Source organism: Periplaneta americana, chromosome 2 (genome assembly GCF_040183065.1).
Source record: "Periplaneta americana isolate PAMFEO1 chromosome 2, P.americana_PAMFEO1_priV1, whole genome shotgun sequence".
NCBI lineage: Eukaryota > Metazoa > Arthropoda > Insecta > Blattodea > Blattidae > Periplaneta > Periplaneta americana.
Window position 1 is genome coordinate 186,223,349 of NC_091118.1, and position 22,676 is coordinate 186,246,024.

The 22,676-nt window shown below is 33.8% G+C and overlaps 1 protein-coding gene across 2 annotated transcripts in view; it reads left to right on the forward strand.

Annotated features, from left to right (window-relative positions):
- put (activin A receptor type 2 punt) overlaps positions 1-22,676 on the forward strand; it is a 54,938-nt gene that overhangs the window by 25,588 nt on the left and 6,674 nt on the right. For both annotated transcript variants that reach the window (XM_069819134.1, XM_069819133.1), the window contains 6 exons: positions 3,558-3,700; positions 10,632-10,790; positions 15,668-15,888; positions 16,302-16,488; positions 17,856-17,993; positions 21,652-21,783. In XM_069819134.1, the coding sequence (XP_069675235.1) occupies positions 3,558-3,700; positions 10,632-10,790; positions 15,668-15,888; positions 16,302-16,488; positions 17,856-17,993; positions 21,652-21,783 (980 nt within the window). The remainder of the gene's footprint in view (positions 1-3,557; positions 3,701-10,631; positions 10,791-15,667; positions 15,889-16,301; positions 16,489-17,855; positions 17,994-21,651; positions 21,784-22,676) is intronic.

Here is a 22,676-nt window from a genome sequence, read left to right on the forward strand (position 1 = left end):
ATTGAACTCTCCATTTTGTTTTCACTTTGCTTTGAAGGTTCAGATGACAGTACTATGCATTGTGAAACAGAGGAGGCCACGATCATAACCCAACAATTCTTATATCGATGTAAATAAAGGCATTTTATCTTATACACTTTTAGAAGACATATGAGTTCAATCAATACTCGTCCAACATTACAGCACTGTTGCCAGACTGCTAGTGGGAGAGAGAGAAAGACTAAGAGAATTCGTTACATGTCAAATATACGATTAATGCATAGCCACATCGCACTTCTGTCATATGCCAATCATACTATACAAGCTTTGCCTGTCCCCTTCTCATATGTCTTCTGAAAGCATATAACTATAGTGAACCAAATTTGAATTAGAATACACTAATAATAAGTTAAAGTCCACCTATATTTATTTTTTCCCATAAACCCTAATATTCACTTTCCTCTGATATTATTTTCAGCTATTAAAAAGCAGTGCCACATAAACTATTCATTCTTGAGATAGTCCTATAAATGAACATATTTGTTAAATATTATTTTATGAAAAATGGTTCCTATCTAGTTTCATTTGGAATGACTACTTGTACACAATTTCTCTACTGTTAAAAAACTCAGACTCATTATATTTATATACAAAATATCTATTTATTTAATTTGAACTTGGCATGGAAATTTTGAGAAACCTATAATGCCTAGGAGGTTGTGTGATATCTTAATCGAAAGCTATTAACGTCCGTGATTGAGGAAAAAATATAACTTTGTTAAAATTTGAATGTTCAGTTATTTAAAGCACCAAAAATAAAGAAACTCTATAACAAATGTTAGCACATTACAATACAGTTGACCACTTTGCTGTTTTTGTTTGATTCACGGAATATTTGTTTGAGATTGTCACCTTTATTTGACAGAATATTGTAAATGAAGTGCAATGTGTGAAAATGTTAATGGTGGGAAAAAAGATTCTGTGATTCTTACTGCATTCCTTTTGTAATGAGTGACCATAAGTGTCCAAGGAAACGTGGTAGAACTTACAGATTTGTTATTTAATGCTGCTTCAAGATATGAAAGACGCATGTCTAGAAATGTTGTTAGTACTATGAACAAAGCATCAGGACAGTAAATTGTATGAAGACAGTGTAACCATCATGATGTAGGTCCAATAAATGATACATATAGCCATTGTCAAGCATTTCATTTTAAAGGAAAGATCGTGAGTGAGCATATTAATTCATGCTGTCACAACGGATTAGTGCCCTTTCCTTTGCCTCTTGTATATTCCAGATAAAGAGTCTTTTCCAAGACTATTATGAAAACGTAATACAGTAATTCTCTCGTATCCGACATCCAAATAACCGGCAATATCAAATCAACGGCACTTTTTGCTAGGCAAAAAAAAAATTGTCATTCATGCGAAAGGCAAGAGTCGGACGAAGATGTGAGTGGTTTTCGTGAATCGCACATGCCACATATTGTGTTTACTCTTTACATTGTTCACGCAACCCCATTATTCCTTGCAGTAGATTGGGTAGCAGTGGTAAGCTGTCACTTGGGCCTTGCAAACAATGTGCAGAGATGATATCTTTAAATTTACCACTTGAACTCACCCGTTTCGAAAGGATGTTGGATGAGTCTTAATAGAAAAGTGTGAAATTGTCTGTTACGCTGTAGCGCGTAAAAGTTTCATTTGAGTAATAGATAGTATACATAAACAAGCAGACATTAGGTTAAAGAGGTTCAAATCATCAAGTGCTACTTCATCATCTTCATAATTGCGATGTTGACTACACTGCTCTTCACGTCAAATGATCGCCATTTAAAAATGTCATAAGGTTACAAAAACGTTCAGTATTTTTTATGCTATTATATATTACTACAGTTATGAACTGATGAATGTACATTACCATATTCAATACTAAAAATAAACTTTGTACTATTTCAAAACTTTATTTTTAAATATTTATAAGAAAATTACTAAATTTCAACATGGAAAAAATGTTTGTGCACTACAGTATGTCTTTACATAACCTATAAACGTATTTTCCAATTATCCGGCAAAATCAGTTATCCAGCACTGGCTTTGCCCCACAGTTGCCAGATATGAGGAATTCTAGTGTATCATGAATGGTTCTTGGTGAGTGAAAGCATCAACGGATGTAAACATCAAAATTGTTCCTACATCACATCGGGGACAGTTTCACAATCATGATGAAAGTTATACTAAAATGTGGTACAAATAAGACATCACTCCTGAGGAAAATTAGCCAGGAGATAATTGGGTAGGGTGGCCAATTCCTTTTCCTCTCCATTGCATACATCACTGACTATAGTCCTGACGTTGTTATTTCCAGCGTGAAAGAAAGTGAAGGCTCTATAAAGTCTAGGTACGTAGTATCGTTCGCCATTTTTGTTCTTACGTTGCCGAGCTACCATATGAGGAATCTATTTGCCACACCGTTAAACATTGTCATGTCGTAGCTCCTATGATAATAAATCAAACGCAATGTAATTCAGCAAATAATTGAGCGGCAAATAACATCTTCGTGTGCTTTCTGCGAACGCCAACGAAAGAGCTAAAATGGCGGGCGATTATATTAAGTATTTATCGAGCCTTAAGAAATGAATCAGCGAATCACAAGACGCACACGTTTAAATGTAGCCGACCTGCAACACGATTGGCTGCCGGAAATTAGAGCGACGGGACTTTAGTAACATAGTTTACTAACCATACTTAAGGTGTATGTAACAATAAGTTCTTCCTCTGACACATATCATCAAGTGAGACACACTGTCTGTTAATAGATGGTTGGCCAGAACCATAATCAGAGGATAAAATTTCATGATTTTGAGTTTTTTAATAGTGCAGAAATTAACATTTTTATGTAAAAACAATTCTTTACAATTTTAATTAGACTGAACCTGTATTTTTTTTCTTCAGTATAATACATTGTAGAATCTTAAAAACTATGGGTCTTGAGTTCTTCCAAAATTGTACACATTTCAAAATCATTAATATTCGTGATTTTATGATGAACAGCTCTGTTTTAATTGACATAAAATTTCCCAAATGCAGTATTTTAATAATATAAACTTATGTTTAGATAGTAACAGTGTTATCACTGTGTTTATTACACTTTCTCATACATTGATGCAGCCCATTATTTTTCTTATCACTAAATACACCATCTTTTTAAATGTAAATTTCAATTGAATGGCTTAATTAGTGTTAGCAGTGTCACTTCGCTCTTCCACCCATCTTCTTTTTCTTCTTTCTCTTTTTACACCTCCTCCTCTTCTCTATATATAGAGTGAGTAAAGATTCGCTATACCTCCATGTGACTTCATTTTATTGGCTGGAGTGTTCGTAGAAGCAAATTTTATTTCATCTAATGTGCGTCAGGTGAAGAAAAAGAATGAATACACTTCTGTTTTCTTGTGTTGATGTGTTTGATATAATAAAATATTGCTAAACAGCAGTATAAGAAAGTGTTTTTTTTTTTTTTCTTCATAAGATACTTTTCTGCAAGACAGAGTTAACTAATTTTACTGATTTAATTTCTAAAGCAGTGCCAAAGCCACCTCCAGATGGTACTGAGGAAGGATTGAACGTGGTGATATATACATTGGTGCCTGTCCTTCTTGCTGCTGTATTTTCTGTTCTCTTTTATTGGTTCTACCGTAAACGCAAGCTTGCTTACTTCAATGAGGTAAGTTTTTCTTCTTAGCTTTTCAACTGTGTGCACTGTGTTTTTAAAAGCTTTATTTTTTTTAATCATTATCACTGCTAGCAATTGCAAAGCATTTATTTTGTTAATATAAGTGTTGCTTCAACTACAGTATGTGTTTCTTTTTCCATGCACACGTCAATGCTTATGATTTTAAATCTTTAGTGGGTAAGTAGCTATGTTAACAAGATTGAATTTATATTTTTATAGGATAAACTTAGTCTTACTAATAAACCGTGTATAGTTTTTATACGAGACTTATGTAGAATTGAGACCGAAAACATTACTAATAAACCGTGAATAAGCTATGGACGTATAAACAGGCTGTAACTATACAATGGGAATTGCTTTGCAGTAGTTATATACACGAAATCCCTTGTTTAAGCGTTGTATATAGGGAAAAAATGGCCGCCCCTCTAACAGCTGTTCGTATAGACTGTCATTTTATGATGATGGTTACCTTGTAACCACAGAAGAACAAACCAAAGATCATAGAATTATTAGAATAATATTGCTGTAGCTTGTACTCTTTGACCAAAATATAGTGTGGTAATCGATTAGAGCCATTTGTACTATCGATATTTAACACGCCACACTAGAGCGCTCTACCGGATGCAGTAGAGAACCTCAGATATTCTATTACTTTTCGTAACGAAGTAATGACGAAACTATATACAGTTATACTGTTATACACGACATATGTAGTGATTATTAGTAAGGAATTTACACACGACTTCTAAACGAGCTACTCATTGTATAAGTTTAAGACAGTTAAACGTCTGTATATAGAGTTTTTATTAGTAAGACTGTTTAGTGTGTATACAGTAAATGCGGCTTATTTTATGCTGTAAATATTAGACATCTGTGAAATATTTACTAAACTAATTTAAATTCTGTATTTTAATTTTACAAGGTATTTTTATTCTGTTTATTGTTTAAACAGTGCGAAAAAAATATAGCATGTCCTTGTTACATGAATTCAATGTTCTGATTGCACAGCAGCCTTGATGCTGTAAATCTGTGTGTCTTATAAACTAGTAAGCTAGCTGGTTTTTTGAACTTAAAATTTATACCATAACTTACCTTAATATCTCAGTGACAAGTCCCCCATCCCCTTCTTCGGTGTATATTTTTCATTTTGTAGAGATATTTCCAGCAACACTGCCAAGTTGTTGTTTCGAAATTTCGACATGAATATTAGCTCTTAATTTATGTAACATGTGGACATTTTTCACATTTACTCATCTTTCAATTTTTCTCTGTAAATAGTAATTGCAAAGATTTAAAAGGACTAAGGTAGTCGCAGTTTGCACCTGATCAAAATATAATCCTGGGACATTTTCTCAATTATTCAGAAATATTTTAGCAATATGTTTAGCATTTTGTGTGGTTGAAAAGTCAGAATTTTCCCTTGCAATCCAGAAACTAAAGGTAGCAGAAATCATGCGATACTCTTGTGATGCACATGTAAAACATAAAGGCTTTCTCACTTGGAGTTAGTAAAATAGAGGCCAGCTAGTACACAATTACACATTATATACACAGTTAAATATCTGATTGGCAAAAAAATCCAGGAAACTATAATTATCACTGAACTTAATGAAAATATACACATTGAGGAAGATCTTCTGCGCATTTTTGACGAGCATGGAGGAAATGAGAGGTGAAATTAATATTCAGGAAAGTCGGTGAATAGTAGCAACAGCTCCAAGTTCCAGGACAGTGTGGAATATCTAAAAGTCTACTTCTGAATAAGATAGGGTATTTCAACAAAAGTATTTCCATTCTCTGTCTTCTTAAAGGACGAATTATAGTCCAGAACTGCTTTAAGTTTCTTCTAAAATTCTTTATACATCTTGATTACACAACTTTTAACACTGTATCACTTCGGAATATGTATGTTAAGACTTTCCTGTGTTAAATTTCGACGTACCTCGTTTACATGTTTCGACCTATTTATGGGTCACCTTCAGAACTGGTCGTTGTTGGTCTTGGCGCCACTTGTTCTGTTTCCTGTGGGGGTGTGTTCCTGTGGCATAGTGTAGAGACATCAACACAGACATGGAAATACTACACATCCAACCAAAAAGCCAGAAACTAAACACACTAGAACGATATGAAATATACAGACATACAAAAACACACCCGAACAAAATTCTCAACACACAACTCAACTTCAAAACACACACACTCTTTGACTCTACACTATACCACAGGAACACACCCTCACAGGAAACAGAACAAGTGGCGCCAAGACCAACAACGACCAGTTCTGAAGATGATCCATAAATAGGTCGAAACATGTAAATGAGGTACGTTGAAATTTAACACAGGAAAGTCTTACCATACATATTCCGAAGTAAAATTCTTTCTTTGAAGATGACTGTTCATATTTAAATAATGACGAGAAATATAACTCAGAACTATATCAAAATGATTTCTTGTATGATATCTTAATTTCAAGTTCCACAGTGTCTAACCATTGTAAATTTCTTTTCACAAACTTTATCTACTTCAGTCTAGAAGCTTTACTATTACCAAGTACGGGTCATGCTTAAGTAGTACACATCTGTATTTTTGTATTTTTTTGTGATCATAGTCTCATATTTATTAAATTTTGTAGTTTTGTATAATAGAACTAACTCATTTTAAAAAGTGTAAAACTTCATCAGTGTATATTGTTTTACTCTTTCGAATGTTTTACTATTTAAAATTTCGTATGCAGGGAATTTAACAGAAATAGCTACATTATTTTACGTTTTTCGGCATTGATTTGCATACTGTTTTATAAAATTAACTAAATATAATAAATAGATTTATTTAAGTGGAAATCTTCTTTTGACTTTTTTTACTGTTCTTCCTTGCAGAAGTTTTTATTTCAGTTCTACAAGGAGATCAGGTTATAGCTTGCCATCATATATGAAAAATGTCCCATCTCCTCCAGAGTAAGATAGGAAATCAAAAAAAATTTGAAGCATCTTTTCGCTTGCACCTTTCATACACACATTTTGCTACACACAGCATAAATGAACGCACATTTCATAGCTTTTGGCACGACACTCTTGTTGATACTAATATGTCATACATAATCGTTATAATAATAAACATATTTTATACCGTTGCAGGCAGCATCTCCTTTCAAATCAGAATGCTGCTAAATTGTGCAATAACTATATTGTTAACTTTTAAATAAATCTGTGACAATTTTAAGAAATTAATTACTAAATAATATTGATAAAACAGTTAAAATAATCCTATATGACAAAATGAAAGAAAGCGAATATTTTTTATTACATGTGTGTTATACTAAGGGTGGAATTCATAGTCGTCACTTATAAAATGAGTGAACCCTTAAGTAATAAGTGTTTGCTTATAATAAGGGAACCCTTAAGTCAATTCCGAATTCATAGACAACACTTATTTTTACGTAATGAGTGCTCACTTACAGCTGCCGGACATGACGTCATAACAAAAGCTGACTCTCATTGAACTAATCGAAAGCAGCTCTACATGTGGAGTTGCTATAACAACGAGTTATCAATATTATTGTACTGAATAAGTTATATACAGCAATAGTTTCATGATATGTTGGATTCTAATTGCATGTTAGTTATAGTTATAATCAGATATCCTACTAATTGGAACACATGTTCTGTAGTAGTGAATTTCTTAAATAAATTAATTAAGCTTATTACGCCTACTATATAATACTGTATACTGAATTTATTAACATAGTGTTATATTTACTCTGTAATTTTCCAATTATAGCTACATTTTACATTTTCGCTATGATTCTATACTTAACTCCTTTTAATTTATTTTTATTTGGTATTTTTCATTTATATCGATATCTGTGTCTTTTATTTAGATAGTATCTATTTGTTTTTTTTTTTTTTTATTTTCAAGTTTTAATTTGTAATTACACTTGTATCTTGCATTTGTATCTGTTTTATCTCTCTTTTCATGTTATATGCAATTCTGTGTTTTTTTCCAGAGGATTCTCCATGTCTCTAATATACCTTTTTGGGACACGTATATTTTCCTCATTTCGTTCAACAAAATCCTCAAAATCATTCTCGGTATCCATTTTGAAAATGAGTGGTCACTTAAGGGTACAGATAAGCTCACTTAAGTAATCACTCATTATGTGAATGAGGGACAACTATGAATTAGAAATGAGTATAAGTAACCACTTAAGGGTTCACTCATTTATAAGTGACGACTATGAATTCCGCCCTAATACTTTCAAATACCGCACAAATTGGGTGTTATGAATATATAGACTCAGATATATAGAATTGAAAGGAGTGGCTATAAGTCGTTATAAATTGAAAAATTTGAAGTGACATACTGCACATTAAAATGTAGGCTGTTGGAAAATATGGCACCACATAGTGCCAAAAATAGCAGAGTGGCAAAGTTCAATTTAATTTCTTATCTCTTTAGTCCACTTTTCTTTACTTTGTTGTGTGCTAATATGAACAAAGTTCGTTTAATTTACTGGAAATACATAGCTTTATTCAAGAAAATCCCCTGTATGTGAGCAAAACTACACATTTCAATATTAGTTTTTGTTTGTTTTGCTGTTGTATTTGTTTAATTTTTCTTTTTACTGTCATTAATTCAGCCTTGCGTTTTCTTATATGAAGTGTTTTGTGAATGGTTGACTTCCATCTCATTCTAAAACAGCACAAGACTGCCATTCAAAACTCCTTAGGAACAGATTAGCTAATTTTGAAAGTAAACATATTCTAGCATCATGTTGTTGCAGTATTATGCTCAGTTCGAGTTAGTGAATGCTGTTCTGGTCAATTTCTGTTCTGTTTTCCCATATCATAAGCTGTATAGCAAAGGGAATAACATTAAAAAAATGAATGTTAAATATTTCGAATATTTTTCTGGTATATTAACTAAGTGTAAGGTGACCAGATGCACATCAATGAAAAAGAGGACACAAAGCTTCAAAAAGAAGGACATTGTTCGAAAAAAAGAGGACAGAAAATATGTATAATTTAGATTTAGGCTTATTATACATGTAATTTAAATTCCGTCAATATCTATTTTATTATAAAATATTTACAGTATAGATTTAGGCTTATATCATACTACTTAAAAGTATATTAATATCCATTTTATTAGAAAATAATTATGAAAAACTTAATAATAATGATTTTACAGTTAGCTACATATCAAAGTCAAGGGAACTATAATTGAATCGATTATTTCGAAAACGTAACATGTGACATTTTCGCTTATGTTACTTTTTTAACCAGACTGCTGTTTACTCTTTCCTATAACATATTGTTAAAAATCATAAAATAAGTCACATATTTCATCTATAGAAATTGATAAGAAATGGACCTTTAGTTTGGTTAATGTAATAAATGCTACTGAAGTAGTTTGCGCTGAGCAGTACATACATGTTACGTTTTCGAAATAACCAATTCATTTATTAAAGAAGACAGATAATATCATTTAGATTTAGGCTTAGGCCTATATTATACTTAAAATTATGTAAATATATATTTTATTACAGCATAGGTCTACTTATGACAAAACTTAATAATATAAAATGATTTTACAGTAAGCTACATGTATGAAAGCAACGACAATAAATAGGACCAAAAAGAGTTATGATCGTTGGCAAAGAGTATATTCCGTCGTTACTGCTGCTATCTACAGGCAAATTACTTGAAAAAGGCGTCAAATCAGATAATTTCAAATTATCAGGAGGATATTTCTTGATTTTTTTTAAAATCCGCCCGGACCCCAGACGAAGGCCTAAAAAGGAGAAATGTCCAGACAAAAGAGGACGTCTGGTCACCCTAAGTGTATCTTAAGTGTGAACGAATTTTACAGTCCATTACTACTATCGGACCAAGTGGTTATGTCGCATCTCGATTTCCCCCACCAATTTCTGCTGGTCTCTCTATAAAAGCTAGTGGCTGAGTTGTTAGGCTCTTTCCTGAAAATATTTGCTGTTCGGATTTGGAAATCTATGTAATATTATACAACTGTTGAAAATAATTTAAAAGAAAAGTGTCCTATAAAGTAAATAACTGCTACGTGACTTACCCCATTTTGACGACCCTGTGACATAACCACTCAGTCAGACAATATTTAATGTATCATTGTCAAGATGGCGAGAAATCTACCACGAATTGATTTTGCATAGTTCATTTCTACTATGGACCTATTCTTTAATGTCTTCCAAATATTGTTGGGTCACAGACCAAAGAAATATCTACTGCCAAGAACAGTTTAATTTTAGTAGTGTCAACATCTTTCCATTCTTATTTCTTTTCATTTTAATTAATAACTTCTAATTTGTGTTACAGTTTCTGATTTCAGTGTCATGTACAATTCATATTTATCATTAGAGTTCGGATTTATGCATTATAAAGTAGTATTGCTATTTCGTATATATTTAACTATACCCCCCCACACACACAAGCGTCTGATATCAGATATTTCTGGCTACTTAGCTGTGTGTGTGAAGCAGTGCATATTTTGTCCAACCACAGAAGCCTTTAAAGAAGACAAAACAAACTTCATTACAGCATCTCTTGATAACTGCTGTGTGTAGTATGTTCGGCTCAGAGTTCGATAGGTGACTCCCTGTCACATTTAGATATTGTTAGATAGACTGGAATATTTAAACTTAGTAACATTGTAAACCATGCTTTCTCAACCGTAATGTACACCATGCCTACCCAGATGTACCGTAGTTGATGTCATTTTTAGCTTACATTGCATACAAATCTGTGCCCTATTTATCTTTGATGTAAGTGATAAACATTGCTACAATGGCATGCATAAGAATATTTGTTTTAATTGGTTTTTTATTATGTATCATGTAATTACTTTTCTTGACGCTAATTATGCATTCTCTAATCTTGTTCTTCATTTACAGCTTCCTACAATTGAACCACATCCCTTACCTCCACCTTCGCCTCTTTTGGGTCTTCGCCCCATCCAGCTTCTAGAAATAAAAGCTAGAGGACGTTTTGGTGCTGTTTGGAAGGCTCAGTACAAGACTGATACAGTCGCAGTCAAGATATTTCCTATACAGGTATCCCCATTTGTTTATTTAAATTTTTGTTTAAATAATGTGTGTTTGTGTTGAATTTTACTACGAGAATTTAATTTTTAATACGCCAGAAAACTGTGAGTTACTTGTATATTAAGAAATGTATGTTTACACTTATTTTGTTTTGAAGTAAGACTTTTTTTAAGATATTGGTATGCAAATAATAGAATGCTAATTAGAAAGTCTTGGATTTTTTTATTTTGTTTCAATTTCGCTTTCAACAGCAGAAGTCCAGTATTGATGAGATAGGACTGGTTTAGTCATGTCAGGCTTATTGATGTCAAGTGCTTGACATTGTCTTTCCTTCTTCTGTACCCATTTAGATGTTTATCAGCTATTTTGTCACTGAGGAGACAGTGACAAATGAAACTGACCTACAGTCAAGTTTTGGTAACAACTGAAGGTAATGTTATTTACTCCTACTACCTGACAAAATGACTATTTGTCAATTGAATGAAAGAAACAAAATGCTTCACTTGATTCCTTGTAAGAGTAATTGTAAGAACTGTTTATCAGCAAAACATTATGAAGATAATGAAGTACGAAAAAAATGATTCAGCCACTGAAGAAGTTATTAATAAGTATTTAATGAATTTCAATCTTAAGGCATATAAACTTGCAAATGTTTATTTGCTATTTAATAACAATATATTGTGACAGCGACGTGAGATTCGAACTCACGACCAGCGTCCCGCAAGAAAGCAGATCGCACAGGCTCCACGGAACATTGAGTGACGTCGCGCGGTGGAGAGAAGAGAGAGGGTGTATTACGTCAACGCGACGAGTTTGCGCGCGCATCTGGTGCTGGTAGAGAGGAGAGGGCTCTGGATTTTTCTGGAGTGCCATCTCTAGAGACGCGTGGAACTATCGAGGCTACGTCGCTGTGGTTATAAATTACGGTCGCGAAGGAACGACAGCAGTTTTCAGTTATTCAGTCAGTGAGTAAGCCAGAGCAAGCAAGCCAGACTTGTGTGCCGGAGTTCGACTCGAGTGTGCGTCCGCATCTGCGTCAGCATCCGAAGGCCTGAGTTCGAGTGCAGTGGACCGCAGTTGGAGGGACCTGAGTTCGAGTGCAGTGGACCGCAGTTGGAGGGACCCGAGTTCGAGTACAGTGAACTGTCTCTGAAGGTCTGTGGTTCGAGATACTGTGAACTCGAGTGACTGAGATAGAAGAACTGTGAACTGAGAACTGATAGTTCTGATTTGTAAATAGTGCTTTGTAAATATTAGTTAAGATTAACAGTTCATTGTTGTTCGTACTAGTCCAAGTAAATTGTCGTTGTCATCGGTGGAGTTTTATAACGAATATTGTGTTGAGTGAAAATCCAATTGTTGACGAGAGCGTTTAAGGCGAATTGTAGAAAGGAATTATTGTGTGACGAATAAATTACATTGTTGTTACTAATAAAATTTACAATATGAATGTTTTCGCCGTATAGGGCATCTTCAGATATAACAAAACATATTATCTGGACCTATAATAGTATATTATGCAAATAACAAGGAAATAGAGAAAAATATATGTGATACATGAAATTCATGAGCTTTATGTAGATATAACATAATACAGGATGAATATTGAGATAATCTTTGAATTTGAACTTAGACTGGACGAATATTTTATTTTATACATATAGCTCATGTTACAATTAATATACAATGTTTAAAATTTGTCAATGATATTAAATTTAAAATTTACAATGATGATAATAAAATATTTAAAGTAAACATGGCTGAAAGTTGTCATAAGTTACAAGATAGTATGCGTAGTTAATGTTCGTTGTTTTGTAATTATTTCACTTAGAGAGGCCGTTGGCATTTGAATGAATGTTGTTTGACGTTGATGACTACTTTACAATTGATATACAGTGATTAAATTAGTCAATGTTAAAAATTTTAATTTTATAATGAAGATAATAAAATATTTAGAGTAATCATGGCTGAGAATTGTCGTAAGTTCAAGATAGTTTTCGTAGTTGATGTTGTGTGTTATGTAATTGTTTCACCTGAAAATAGAGATTAAGAGATAATAATAAATGCAAAATATAGACAAGTTATTATATAGAGACGCAGATAATTATTATTATAAGATTACTTGTTAAAAATGTTGTTTGTGTTAAAGAATTACTGTTGGGTGTAATTAGTTGAGATATTGAATAAATGCTCGTTGATTGTGAATGTAGTGGAATGTACGATAAATTTCGTAATAGATAAATCATGAGTTAGGTATGACTTTTAATCATTCATTGAAAATTAAATAGAAAGATCAATATTATAATTCGTAATAATTAGTAATAATTAGATGAGCTATAGCAGATATTAGAGACATACCGGTACTAAAGAGGTTTAAATTATGGAGCACTACAATCTCATCATTGTCAAAACTGTGATTTTGACTACCTTGCTCTCTACATTATATGGCAGCCAGTATTTTTAGCATGCTTTGTATTATGGACTAACAGTTGAATGCACTGTATTAAGTACTGGAAATAAAGCTTTTATTTCAACATTTAATTTAAAAATCAGCCTGCAGATTTTTAAATTTCTACATGTAAAAAAACGTAGGTGCCATTATGCCTGTAAATAACCTATAAGAACTATTTTCAATTAATCGGTAAAATCAGTTATCTGGCACTGGTTTTGTCCTGTAGTTGTTGAATATGAGGGATTGTACTGTGCTTGCTTTGTTTCAACTTTTACTAGTAATCTCTTGGGTATGGAACAACAAGTTTTGATGGAGAAATCGTTGCAATAAGTGAAAGTCTCAGGAATCTTCTATGCCACATCAATAAATTTAAGAATGCAGTTATATTGTCAGACTCCAAAGCAGCTATTCCATCAAAAGTCTCTAAACACACACCTTCATCTCAAACAGCAGAAATAACTAAAATGCTCTCTCAGTTAATATCACTCAATAAAAGAATTGTATTCCAATTGATACCATCCCATTGTTCAATCCTGGGAAACAAGAATGTGGATGCTTTAGCAAAGAAGGGCAGCACTGCTACTTACAGACCTGTTACTAAATCTACATATTATTCTGTGAAAAAATTTATTAAATCTACATACTTAGACTTCAACAAACAAAATTTGATAACACAATCTCAAGGGAAAAAATGGAACTCTCTGCATCACATCCACAGTTAATTCCTGATTTAACACGAAAATCGTCTGTAGCTGCATTTAGATTGGCAACAGGCCATGACTGTTTGGCCAAACACCTACATAGAATTGGAATATATCAGTCCCCCAACTGCCCATTGTGCAACTCAAACCAAGAAATGGATTCGGAACATCTCAAAATCTGTGCTTCAGTGGCTGACCATGATAATATCTTTGAAAAATATTGGAGTGCAAGAGCTCAAATTACTTTGTTGTGAAACGCCTGGCATTAGAAAACAGCAACAACTTTTACTAGTAGCCCACCAAATAATTTTTCCACAGATTTTTAATTAAGGTGAAGATGAATTATATATTTTCCTTTGAGTGATCAAGTTCTCATCTATTTCCAGGACTTCTTACTATTCTCATTTGTTAAATAAGTTATTCCATGTATCCTACTGATGAGTGTACTGTTTAACTCTGGCATTGCACATAATAAGCCACGGAATCATGCATGGTATCAAACTGTTGCAGTGGTTTCAGTCAGTTGAAGCCACTACTTCGTCATGCACTTGATACCATTTAACGTAATTCATCTAGGCGAAATTTTAAGAAAGCATTTATTACATTTTGAAGTAACAGCTGTCATCTACATGAACTAAGGAAAATAGTAGCGATGCATGAGAATCAACACTGTAATCTTATGTCAGCACTAGCCGTACCCGTACGCTCCGCTGCACCTGTTAGAAATAAATATAAAGTAATTACATAATTAAAATAGGACGTTTGATCCAGGGAACATTCGTGTTTGATAGAACGATAAATTGTTTATTATATAACTTAATTCAAATTGTATTAAAAAAATTAAAATGCGATCATTTTGATCTAGAGACCACTCATTTGGTCATAAAAATTATTTTAGGAAATACAGGAAACGAATGCCTATCAAGTTTTCTGTGCATAAGAAGCTATTTTAATCTTACCTGTCCTCGATTCACTCAGAAGTTACTGTAATAACATTATAGCATTATGTCCATCTAGAGAAACTACACTTTCCAATGGTGAATTAATAATTAATTATACAAATCTGTTAATTTAGCTTCTAATATTACTTCATATAAACACAGAAACATTCTCTGTAGGCTATGTTTCATAGCTTTCGATTGTTGTTGTCCAAGACCCTTTATAGACGAAGTCATTTGTTTTTTATTTCATTACACCATCTTAGATGGTGTTGTTATTGTAATTTTGAAACTCATTTATCTCATTAAATATTAGTCCTATCAAAATTTTGCATGGAATAAAACTTATCGGAAATTATTTTTAAAGAAACTTTTGTTATGTAATATTTCTCATGAAAATTAATAATAAGGGAGATATTTCGATTTATTTAATTCAAGCCCCCTTATAACCCCCCTTTTAAAGAAAATATTTTGAATGCCATATAGCCTAAATTCTAAGTTAAACGAACTTAATTTATATTCCAATTTTTATATAAATCGGTTCAGCCATTATTATGTGAAAAGGTAACAAACATCCAGACAGACAGACATACAAACAAAAATTTCAAAAAAGCGAGTTTCGGTTTCAGGGCGGTTAATTATATATGTTAGGACCAATTATTTTTGGAAAATCGAAAATTACCAGAAAAATTTCGGCTACAGATTTATTAATTATTAGTATAGATGTTATGTTTTCTAAACTTTTTTTTGCTGTTGTATTTTAAGTAATGATAATGTTTAAACTGTGTGTTACAGGATAAGCAGTCATGGTTGTCTGAACAAGAAATCTTCAAGCTACCACATATGGACCATGAAGACATCCTGAGATACATTGGCGTGGAAAAACGTGGTGACAATTTGCAGGCTGAATTTTGGCTCATCACTGCTTTCCATGAGAAGGGTTCACTTTGTGACTACCTCAAAGCTAATATCGTCACCTGGACTGAGATGTGTCGCATTGCTGAGTCGATGGCCAGGTATTCTCTCTCAATATTTAGAGATTTGGATATTGATTTCTCTTCTAGGTATTTAGTGTATAAACAGAGGCACCAACTATTACAGATTGTCTGTAATTATTATTGATTTCTCCCCATTATTATGGAATTGTGGTGAAAATTATTATTATTATTATTATTATTATTATTATTATTATTATTATTATTATTATTATCATCATTACTATTATTATTATGGAAAATTAATATTATCAAGGAAGAAAAAAAATTGTCTCGATTGTGACTATAGATGTCTCTGCAGGATTTGTTAAAAAGCTGCAAAACTCTAAAAGGACGCCACCACCATTTTGGATTATATGTGTATATATTTATCATTACGGTTATGGAAATAGTTTTAGTTTTAAACATTGTAAGTTATGGTCATGCAATTACAGGGGCTTGATGCATTTGCACGAGGAGATTCCAGCAAACAAGGCAGATGGGTACAAGCCTGCTATTGCACACCGAGATTTCAAGTCGAAGAACGTCCTGCTCAAATCTGACCTGACAGCCTGCATTGCTGACTTTGGTTTGGCTCTTATATTCCAACCTGGGAAACCTTGCGGTGACACCCATGGACAAGTAAGATATAAACATTTTTTTTAATGTGCTTTATACCATATAAAGATATATTTTAAAAATAGTCATCTGTACTGTTAGTGAATATTGTTTACTCATGTGGTATAGCATTAAGAAGTAACGAGAATTAATTTTTGCACGATATTGATGAAAATCTAGAAATACCAGCTGAGAAAGAAAATTTGATATCTCGATTATCCTTCTTGTGTATTTAATTTAGTAGGCAAGATTTTGTATTTTCTCCAATAGTCTGTATTAGGCAGTTTGATTGATTTCTCATACTGGATTTCTGCTTTTTCTTCAAACTCGTATAAGAAAAAAGTGGGCAGCATAAAAAGCTATATGATGAAAGAGTCATGGAACGGAGAAAAATTCTCTCCGGCGCCGGGATTTGAACCCAGGTTTTCAGCTCTACGTGCTGATGCTTTATCCACTAAGCCATACCGGATACCCACCCCGCCATCGGACAGAATCGTCTCAGAATAAGTTCCAACTCTTGGGATACCGGGTGGGTATTCGGTGTGGCTTAGTGGATAAAGCATCAGCACGTAGAGCTGAAAACCCAGGTTCAAATCCCGGCGCCGGAGAGAATTTTTCTCTGTTCCATTACTCTTTCATCGTATGATGACGCAGAATATCTGCATGGAAATATCATATATACTTCGGTACATTAAATAATATTTATGATATGCGTAAACCACTTCATGATTTAAGACGGCACTTATTCCGTTGGATCCCGGCCAACTAGTCACTCATAACGAGTGCACCTCAGCACATGTGTGGACTTCAGTCCTACATTCATAGACATCTATGACGTAGTGCAGAGGGCGGCCACTAGAGGGAACCCAAGAGTTGGAACTTAATCTGAGACGATTCTGTCCGACGCCAGGGTGGGTATCCGGTGTGGCTTAGTGGATAAAGCATCAGCACGTAGAGCTGAAAACCTAGGTTCAAATCCTGGCGCCGAAGAGAATTTTTCTCCGTTCCATTACTCTTTCATCGTATGATGACGCAGAATATCTGCATGAAAATATCATATGTACTACAGTACATTAAATAATATATATAAAAAGCTATGATGGGCCAGATGTGACTCACAGGCCATACGTAGTTCAGGCAGCCCTGATCAATGTGAAGACGTTTGCAAGTTCTTGGAAGTGGAAGCTTCTCCCATGTCTCTACATACTCGCCCAACCTGTCTCCTTCTGATTATTTCCTGTTTGCAAAAGTCAAAAACTTCTTCAGGACTGAGTAAATTATTTTACACAGAAAGCAAAAAAATTATCAGTTTTGATATGATATGGACTCAGCAGATGCTTAGTGATATGAGCTGTGTCGTTTGAATTAAATAAAGCTTTTAATGTTATTAGGTGGGCACACGTCGTTACATGGCTCCCGAGGTTCTGGAAGGAGCCATAAACTTTTCACGAGATGCTTTTCTTCGCATTGATATGTACGCCTGTGGCTTGGTACTCTGGGAGTTGGCCTCAAGATGCACAGCTCAAGAGGTGAGACTGCGTTGTACTTTCTTTATAGAGGGGCTTATGCTATTATAATAATTTAGTTGGAGGCTTTAATAGAAATATACAATTGTATCATTCAATTTGCCTATTGTGTACCGTAATAAAATGAGTATTGCATTTAGAATTTACTTTTTTCTCTTTATCTATTAATTCATTTATGCACAAGTTTTGTTGTGCAACACTTAAGGCATGCAGCTTTCATGATGTGGAAGTCATAGTTGTAGTTTCGAACCCTGTTTAGTATATGAATGTTTTCCTGACATATTGTGATGTTCTCTATTTCTTTTATGCTCGACCATGCCGAAATGTAGTAATTATACACCTGGTAGCAACCCTTTAATGGACCTCATTAAAGTACACCTATTTATTAAAGTTCAGGTGTTCCACCAATCAGAAAACACCATTGTAGCAATATGAAAGTGCAAGTATCGATTATTTTCGGATATGCAATCAAAAGACAACTAGCGAAACGCCACGGAGGCTGGAAATCCAATACTATCGCAGAAGGTTATGCTCTGTTACTATAATAATTAGCGTTAATTGTAAATAATATTCGAATAAATTCAATTTGTCATCTCGTTTTTCAATGTCTAAATCAATTTCAAAGTTATATCAAGATTAATCTTTATTTTACTCTCTAGATTATATCAAGGTCATTTGTTTCTAGCAAAAAATCAATACTTTCGCGTCTGCGCACATCTCACAATTTATGAGATATTGCACAAGGTCAATTCCGCTTCCCAGTCAGATAAGAATAACATGAATACTTATGAATAATTTCAAGTTAGAAATATGGTCGAGCATAAAAAGTCATATGAAACTTGCCTATAATGGTAATTAAGACACTTGTATGAAAATTATGAAACTCGCACTCGTTTCATAAACATACTCGCGTCTTAATTACTAACATAGGCTCATTGCATAATGTACTATTGTGGAGGTCCAGCATGATGCAAACCCCATATCATGATAGTCACACTATGTCTGTATGCTGTATGTTATAAAAGCCCAAATGTTGAGTTTATGGTAAACCTTGCTAGGAGCGTGGGAACAAAAAAATAGATTTAAGTTTTTGATGTAGAATACATCTTTCATCGTACTGAGTATGCACACCCATTCCGGAATCCGTGATGAAACAAAAAATGGCAGAATTCCAAATATTTATTGTATGAGCCACAGTGGAATGCTAATGTTATTTGTAGTTAGACCATGAACCAGTGTAACTTGTGTGACTCCTTCTAATGATGCCACCTCCCCTTGCTTTGGGTATAAGGGCGCCGAAGTTGGATATAAAATTAGCCATGCCACACTGGCACTTATTAATATCTCAGCTTCAAGAGCACCTACAAACCTGTGTGACCACTCGCAAGTTCTGCAATATTGAAGTGATAATGGACACATATGATATATTAACAAATTTTATATGAGCTGGGAATAATGTCACTTCATATGAAGAGAAAATATATTGTATGCTCTTCATTAATTCTCTTATCATAGACCCAACCTCTTCATATGTAAAGCAAAACAGAAATAAAACATTCAAAGCAACACAACTGTAATTTTGTTCCTGAAACTGACTGATGTATTCTGTGTGTTGGTGTATCCCTGATACAGTGCAGAATTTTTTTTCTCGTTGTCCATTAATTAATTCATCAATAGTGTATGCAACAATTCAGACATACAGCTTTCAGCCTTGGTTCTGGTTTCGAATCCTGTCTGGGGTATGCAGGGTGCGAATTAATGGGGGGATTTCCCCCTGTTGGAAAGTTATCCCCCTCTCATAAATTCATATTAAAATCTCTGCCAGGGATAACTTCTATCCTCCTCACAAAATATAACTGGTTTAATACGAGTATACTTCATAAAATATACCGGCAAGCTGACAACAATCAGTAACTTAGGAATTACACATTTTATCTTAAGCCGTATCGAATCAGGTTGAGGTCGCCTCTGTCGCTCTGTTGTTATCATTGTGTGTGTAGTAAGATAAGAGGAGTGATGCAAATGATGCAATATGTAAATACATTTAGTTTGGAGAAATTCCGATACTGTTGGATGCTTGTAATGTTCAGCATGCAGCACCGTGAACTTAACCCAGGCTATTGTATGCGTGATGATGAATTTATGATATGTGAATTAATCATGTGGAAATTAGTCCGAGGTTCAATGCTAACGAGGTATTCCCTAGCTTAGGATTCTATCCCCCCCTCATCAGAAAATTTAATTCGCAACCTGAGGTTGCATTTTGTTTGTCATAAAAATCCAAATGTTGAGTATGTGGTAAACATTGCTAGGAATATCGGTACATTCCCAGATTCAGTATGGCATACCATTATGGGACGCAACAAGCAAAATTACGGAAATTTTTAAGTTACAGAAGAAAATTATAAAAATTATGAAACAAGCACCTATAAGGTCGCAAAGTAAAGAAATTTTTAGGGAACTCAAAATTCTGCCAGTACCTTGTATATACATTCTAGAAACAGTGTCTTTCATTCATAAAAACAAAGCAAAATTCAAATTGAATTCAGACTACCACATGTATCAAACAAGAACATCAAGTCATATCCATCTGTCCACCCATAGAATAACCACAAGTCTTAAAAGTATTTTACATACCCATATGTATAATAAAATTCCAAGCTCCATAATAAGTAGTAAACAAAAGAAGTTTAAAAGCATGGTCAACAGGTTGCTGCTGCATCATATGCCATATACTGTAGAGGAATTTATGTCTTTAGACCTTGCAGAAAGTGCCTACTAATGTGTAATTGTATCATGTCAGCAGATGTCCTGCAATAACAAAGCTACAAATTCATAAATATGTCCATAGTATAATCAGAAACTAGATTAAGACTTAGAAATAAGATTGACGAAGCCATGATTTGTAAAGATCTTTATGGTGAATAAATTACTATTACTATAAAAACGTATAGATTTATGATTTTATTTATTTTTCTATAATTTCGATTTTCTGTCTTTTTCTGTTCCTTTTTTTTCTCCAAATCTTTCTTTCATTCTTTCTTTCCCTTTACTTTTTTCTTTCTTTCTGTTCTTTAAGAGATAAATGATATAGATTTACCCAACATTCTGTGGTTATGAGTATGTTGACGTATTTAAGATATTCATATTATTAATTATAGATAAATATGTGTCTGTTAATTACCCAAATTTTAAAACTTCACCAGTAGCCACTACAAGAATTTATATTACATTTTTTTTGTTATTATTACTTTCACTTTTTGTTCAAGATTAATTACATACGATATCTGTCCAGAAAGTATCCAGCCATTTAATATAACAAAAGTAACTGCATCTGGTTCACAAGTTATTCAAAATGGATGGATACTTTCCACACAGATCTCGTATATCTGCATAAAACAACTCAATTTTTTTACTTTTGGGTTTATAATTCCTTTTGTGTGCAGTTCAAAAAAACGAAAGTTTGTCTTATTTGGATGCATAATAATTTCATTAATGTATGTCTAACGAGTAAAAGCTGAAGAAACTAAAACCACAAGCATTAATATCATTCACATTTTGATGAAGAAACTAAATTTTTGCAAAATGCGTGAAACATGTAACAAAAAAGTATGTGTGACCTTCGTGATACTAATTTTTATTTATCATGTTTACGAATTAGGGTCCTATCCCAGAGTACATGCTTCCATTTGAAGAAGAGGTGGGTCAACATCCTACCCTCGAGGATATGCAGGAATGTGTTGTGCAGAAGAAGATGAGGCCTGCAATCAGAGAGACTTGGCGCAAGCACTCTGTAAGTTGTTGTTGGAACAAATAAATTCAAAAGTAATTTTTATTTTCTAATAACAGCAGAACCTCGATTTTCTATCCCCTGGTTATTCTTTTTGTGGATTAACCATCTGTTTAGGTTTTTTAATAAGTGAACAGTATATAAAAACTATATTGAACGTGATTCACTCTACTATCATACTATGTAAATTAGGACGGGCATGTTGTATAGTCTAGTTAATGACGCAATATCTAATGTTAAGAACCAAGACTAGGTATTGTGCTGTATTCATAGGTATAGTACTACACTGTAATGCACATCATTTTTTTTTTCTCATTAAAAGTTTTTTTATTACAAATCCAAATATACTACATTATTCCCCAATTAATTGACTACAAATACCTATTTTCCACGTAGTCTTCATTCAATCTATGGTCCTATGCCACCTACATGTTAGAGCCTGTATGTCATCTTGGTATCAGCTGGTCTTTCTCTCAGTCACATCCTGATGTCTCCTATGACCTGCTCATTATCGTCATATCGCTTCCTACAGATCGCATCCTTCAGGGGACCAAACAAATGAAAGTCAGATGGTGCTAGGACTGTAGGGTGGGATGGTGCTAGATCCGGACTGTAGGGTGGGATGGTGCTAGATCCGGACTGTAGGGTGGGATGGTGCTAGATCCGGACTGTAGGGTGGGATGGTGCTAGATCCGGACTGTAGGGTGGGATGGTCTAGATCCGGACTGTAGGGCGGATGAGGAAGGACAGTCCGCCCAAGTTTTATGATTTCTTGAGGAGTGCACACACTTGTGTGTGGCCTCGCTTTGTCATGGAGAAGGAGAATTTTGTTGACATCTTATGGGGACGAACAGAGATGTCGACTGAACAGCAAGTTGTTTGGATGTTACTTGCCT